Source organism: Rhipicephalus microplus, unplaced genomic scaffold, assembly GCF_043290135.1.
Source record: "Rhipicephalus microplus isolate Deutch F79 unplaced genomic scaffold, USDA_Rmic scaffold_17, whole genome shotgun sequence".
Taxonomy (NCBI): Eukaryota; Metazoa; Arthropoda; class Arachnida; order Ixodida; family Ixodidae; genus Rhipicephalus; species Rhipicephalus microplus.
The window spans coordinates 4,764,444-4,769,998 of NW_027464590.1; the positions used below are offsets into that span (position 1 = coordinate 4,764,444).

General features: G+C 44.1%; 1 protein-coding gene across 1 annotated transcript; it reads left to right on the forward strand.

Moving 5' to 3' along the window:
* Positions 1-2,249: 2,249 nt before the first annotated feature.
* On the forward strand, positions 2,250-4,380 carry LOC142785054 (THAP domain-containing protein 6-like). Its single transcript, XM_075883474.1, has 4 exons — positions 2,250-2,317; positions 2,411-2,606; positions 3,176-3,286; positions 3,766-4,380. Exons 1-4 carry the CDS (start codon positions 2,250-2,252, stop codon positions 4,363-4,365), a joined length of 975 nt encoding a protein of 324 aa, XP_075739589.1. The 3' UTR covers positions 4,366-4,380.
* Positions 4,381-5,555: the final 1,175 nt, after the last annotated feature.

Here is a 5,555-nt window from a genome sequence, read left to right on the forward strand (position 1 = left end):
AATTCACCCTGCTGGAAAGCAAATTCTGCATGAAGCCTGTAAATGTACTGTTAACAAAGTCTTCTCAACAACTTCATTATGTCTATTTCTGCAATTTGCATAATCCTGTTTCATACATACCTTGCTGTTCACCCTATAATTATTGACTTCTGAGTGTTACTCAAGTGACCATGCTCATTTAATATACCTGCAAGCCACAGTGCTAACCTAATGAAATTGGAGACTTTAATAAAGTAATGCTCTCTAATGCTCACCCCTTCAAAAAAAGTTTTAGCATCCTCTGAAAACCCATTCTTTAAAAATTTGATCATCAGAGATGCGATGTATCTCCACACCTGATGACAGACATTTGTCCAATCACAGCCACATTATAACAACAAGCAGCCTTTGTAAGATGCGTGAACACGTGCTATCACCTCAGGTCAACATGTTTCCTGAAACCAGCTTGCTGTTAGTTGTGCGACAGAATGGTTTTCATAAATCATTTTCTTGTTAAGCTCAACTTGCCGCATGACAAACTGTGTGTTTAATTTTAGACCATTCTTGGGGAGCTATTTTTCTTGATAACTAAAGAAAGCCCGATAAAGTGAAGCATGAGCTTTTAAAAGGAAATTTGCAAAACATACACAATCATCTCCAATGCCTAGCCTGAGTATATATTTCACTAATAATGATCATTTTCATTTTAGAGCACATATCTGATGGCACAAAATCTGGAGTACCAAGGAGTCTGTCACAGGTATTTTTCACTTCTTTATTGGGGGCCATGCAACAATTTTAAATTATTCATGCGATATACTAGAAGTTTACTGCAGTGTGAATAACTTGCCACAATTAAAAAAAATAATTATGGGGGAACATATGGACTATTTACAAAGGTTGAAGTTGGTGCTGATGCTGTCTGTCGCATGACCAGTAATGAGACAAAACACGGCGCATCGCATTAGGACTAATAGCAGTGCTACGCTTCCATTTCACACACACACACGCACGCATAATGTATGCTTTACTGCAATACACTGCAAGCACTTCACCCCATGACAGTGCTGTATTGCGGCAATGTTAACTTTTAAAAAGACCTTTACGGGTTAGCAATTGAAGCTCGACAGTGCTCCCAGCAATAAAATTTCTATTTTATTACATTTTTTTAAATTTTTATACACTTGACTAAACTGGTGTTACCAGCCGTCCCGAATTTTGCTCGACTGTCCAAGTCTTTGCCCGCGCTGTCCCAGTCGGGACAGATGTCCCCGATTTTTTCCGGACTGTTCAGTAAACGAAAAAAAAAAAAGAAAAGAAACGTTTTGTGTTATAAAAGGCATGCCAAATAACGTGCGTCCAACTGAGCACATAGACAAAGAAACGTTGCTGTGGTTAGCTGCAAAGAACTTTAAACACTTCAGCTGAACTTTAGCGTCAACATTTACTAGAGCATTCTAGAGCGAGAGGAAGTGTCACGAAGAACACATAGCAAAATTTAGTGCCACATCAAGAGACCGACGCAATGAAGAGAAGAAATAACGGATTTGTTTGGAAGGCACCGCAACAAAGAAAACTAATTTCCTCACCCACACACAACTACCTTCACTGTTGGTTACCCCAATCTAAACACACTCTGCTAAGCAAACAAATTGTCATCATCTGCGACTGCTTAATAAAGCCACTCGGACAAGAACAATCTCTAATTCCAACTTGTGTATTCCGTACCTATCTCGCGCACTTACGCAAGAACAAGCTTCAACGAAAGCGTTGGCGCAGTATATACTTCCTCCCAAGTGTCACCAGCTGTATGATCGGTCCTCAAGCAACACGCATGAACCTACCACACATCCGCGTAATACATGCGTCAGACCAACATTCACAAATCGCGATCCAAAGGCCTTTATTTTATGCTCGTTATCATTGCTTGTAGATTAGGTGGCAAACACTTCGGGGTGGTAGGTGTTCTGTGCTTCGGGCGAATGACGTTAACTACTCGATAAACACGGATGAGAAGCCCCTGAACACGGTGACATCACAGGAATTAAGAAAAGCGGCAGCGACTTGCGTATGAATCACTTTCTAACAACAGAAAGCGACCACACTGATCTCCACTAGGGTCTCCACTAGGGTTGCTGGATGGCGCTTCGAGCTCTCCGGCGCGCGGCCGCCGGAAGTTCGAGCGCTTGTCCCGGAAGTCGGACAAATGGCCGCCGTTCCAGCATAGCGCGTGCTACGTATAGGCTGGTTTCGCGCGCATTCCGCTAAATATGCCTGCTTGTTGCGCCGTCAACTGCACCAGCAGACCAGAGAAGTCGTCTGGGAAGACGTTCCACTTGTAAGTATTACAATATTCTGCGCGACGTGCGTGATACGCAGCGAAACGCAAACGTGATATCAGCGTCGTTAAGCTGTGGCTCTTGTTACGCAGGTTCCCACGCTCTAAGCCGAATTTATATCGGCGTTGGGTGGTAAACTTAAGAAGGGACAAATGGACTCCATCCCCAGGTAGCAGACTCTGCAGTGACCACTTTACTGACAACTGTTTTGACAGAACGGGCGCACGAACTCGGCTACAGCCTGACGCCGTGCCCACCTTGTTTTCTTTCCCGAAGCACCTGGAAAAGGTATAGTACGACATCTCGGCATTTTGGTATAGCGGCCCGGAAAAAAAAAAGCATACTGTTCGGCCATCGCAGTTCGCTCGTTTAGCGTTCGTATAACTAGTTGATGCTACGTTTATTAGACACTGAAATCGCCTGAATGGGCGCTACCTTCTTTCGTAGTTCATCTGCTGAGTCACTTTAAAAATGACGCCCTACAAATTAGCTCGGAGCACAATAAAATCTACATGTAGCTGTGAGAAGCTGTGGTTGAGAAATTGTTTGGCACACTTACGCTGAAAACCATGTACTGTAAGCAATGAAACGGAATTGGAAAAAACATGTCCATTACGTTACAAAGCGCGAGGTCTTGAATTTTAAGTGCCCAATTTTTTCTTTCAATTTCTGAAATGTTCCTATCTGCGTTATATATCTCAGTGGTGCTATGATAGCTGTCTAAGATGCTAGTGGTATAATTCAGAAACTGCTAGACTGCTATAATATGCTTGACGCCAGCATATTTTTTTACTTACAGCATTTTGCACTCGCAGTAATAAATTAGCATAACTGTGAATGAAACACGGCTGTTTCAGAGGACTGCTGAGAGAAAGCCGCCTAAGCAGAGAACTGCCATTGTGGATGTGACCCCAGTGGAACAGCCAAACGACAACACTCCAACCACGGTGCAAGAGAACTCAGCCCATGCAAGTTGCCGTTTTTTGTACTACGCTGCCCGAGTGCAGCTACTTGGTCCGTCCTCGGTTGAATGTAACTAGTCCGATGTTAGTCAGGCCACTTTCTTGTAATCTCGTGGTAACCAACACGATAACTTTGTATACATTACGCACACTAGGATAGCATCCAATTTGAATCAAGTTAGTAGTCCTGGTATGTTCTGTAGTCATAGCAGAACATTGGTTTTATTCATGGCTGCAGCACCAGTTTTTCTAATCCAGGGAAAATATTGAAATTCCTGTTTGATGTGGCATTTCTTGAGTGCACCGGTAAATGAAGGGGACAAAGTTAATTTCTAAACTCCCCTGTGCACCTGGTTGCTTATTTTCTGCGTTAAACCACGTAAGCTACGAACAGATGCCTGCTTTACAAAGACTGTCATATGATGAGTGGTTTTTGTGAAAGGTGTCTTTTTCAACAGCTTTAACTTTCACTGTTTTGTTTTCAGGTCGCCGAGCACAGCTATGCAGTCCTTGACACGCCAAAAACACTGAAGAGGAAACTGGATGCTTGCACAGATTCAGCGGCGACAGTGAAAAGAAAGCTGAAGCTCAGCCTTGAACGAGAACGTCGGTTAAGAAGGAAGGTCAGCTCATTTAATGAAATAATTGATGACCTCAAGCACAAGCAGCTCATTTCAGAAGATGCCTCGGCAATGCTTGAAAGGTGCTTCATGGGGATCCCCTTGGAAGTTACGAAACGGTTGCTCAAGCAAACATCCAGTGAAGGCGACAAGTCGTCTGTTAAGTTAAGCCGAGACAAATATTCTCCTGCACTGCGTGCATTTGCACTCACGCTACAGTTTTACTCGACAAAGGCATATAACTATGTCAGAGAAACATTTCAATGTTCCTTGCCACATCCATCGACTATAACTAAATGGTATAGCTCCATTAACGGAGAACCTGGATTCACAAGCGAAGCAATCAACGCCATCCGAGCAAAAGCCAATGAGGCTAAGAAGAACAACAAACAGCTTCTCTGCAACCTTGTTGTTGATGAAATGGCCATTAGAAAGCACCTTGAATGGGACGGCAAAAAATTTTGAGGCTACGTGGATATTCGCAATGAAGTGGACGATGACAGTAACACAGTTGCGTCTGAAGCCCTTGTTTTCATGCTCGTATCTCTGGACTCCCACTGGAAGGTACCATGTGGCTATTTTTTGATCAATGGTCTTTCAGGAAAAGAGCGTGCGAACATTGTGAAGCTCTGTCTGACAAAGTTGCATGAGACAGGAGTGCACGTGACATCATTGACATGTGATGGTCTCCGTTGTAACTTTACAATGTTCAAAGACCTGGGGGCTTCAGTTGAAGATGCATCAGCGATGTCAACATCATTCCCTCACCCTGTAACACAAGAAAAGGTGTACTGCCTTTTAGACGCATGTCACATGGTCAAGTTAATTAGAAATGCTCTTTCTGCTCTTGGGTGCCTCAGGGACGCATCGGGCGCATCGGTGAGCTGGGACTACATTGTCCAGCTACAAGAACTTCAAGAAAAAGAAGGCCTGCATGCAGCAACAAAACTACGTGCTGCACACATTCAGTGGCAGAAACAGAAGATGAAAGTCAACCTTGCTGTCCAGACTTTAAGCACTAGTGTGGCTGACGCCATAGATTTTTGTCGTGAAGACTTGCAACTCCCACAGTTCAAAAATTCAGAAGGAACTGTGAAATTTATTCGAATGTTCGATAAACTGTTTGATTTCCTCAATTCACGCAACCCAGTGGCCAATGGTTTCAAAGCGCTGCTCCGACCTAGCAACAAGGGAACCTGGATGAACTTCTTCGAAGAAGCCAAGGAGTACATTAGGGGGCTGACTGACGGATCAGGTGTTCCCATTTTCAGGACGCCCAGAAGAACTCCATTTCTAGGATTTCTGGTGACCATTGAAAGTGTCATCGGTCTGGCATCCGCGCTCCTCCTCTCGGACAATGCTCCACTCCGTTACTTTCTTACTTACAAGCTTTCACAAGACCATATTGAACTGTTCTATGCCGCTGTGCGTTCTAAAGGGGGCTGGAATAACAATCCCACAGTCTCACAATTTGTGGCGGCATACAAGCGACTTGTCACACACAACCAGGTGAAGGGTGGGCGAGGGAACTGTGAGTCTCTTGACAATACGCGCATACTGTACGTGAGCAGTCAGTTTTGCTCCAACGATGAGCTCGACATGGCCACAGCAAAGCGAAGCGGCACACAAGACCTCATGCAAGGCATAGACCTACC

Excerpts from the sequence above, each read along its gene's own strand:
- LOC142785054 (XM_075883474.1), top strand. The coding sequence starts at position 2,250 with ATGCCTGCTTGTTGCGCCGTCAACTGCACCAGCAGACCAGAGAAGTCG. Across the intron at positions 2,318-2,410 it reads TCTGGGAAGACGTTCCACTT|GTTCCCACGCTCTAAGCCGA; the intron begins GTAAGTATTACA and ends CTTGTTACGCAG. Across the intron at positions 2,607-3,175 it reads TCCCGAAGCACCTGGAAAAG|AGGACTGCTGAGAGAAAGCC; the intron begins GTATAGTACGAC and ends CGGCTGTTTCAG.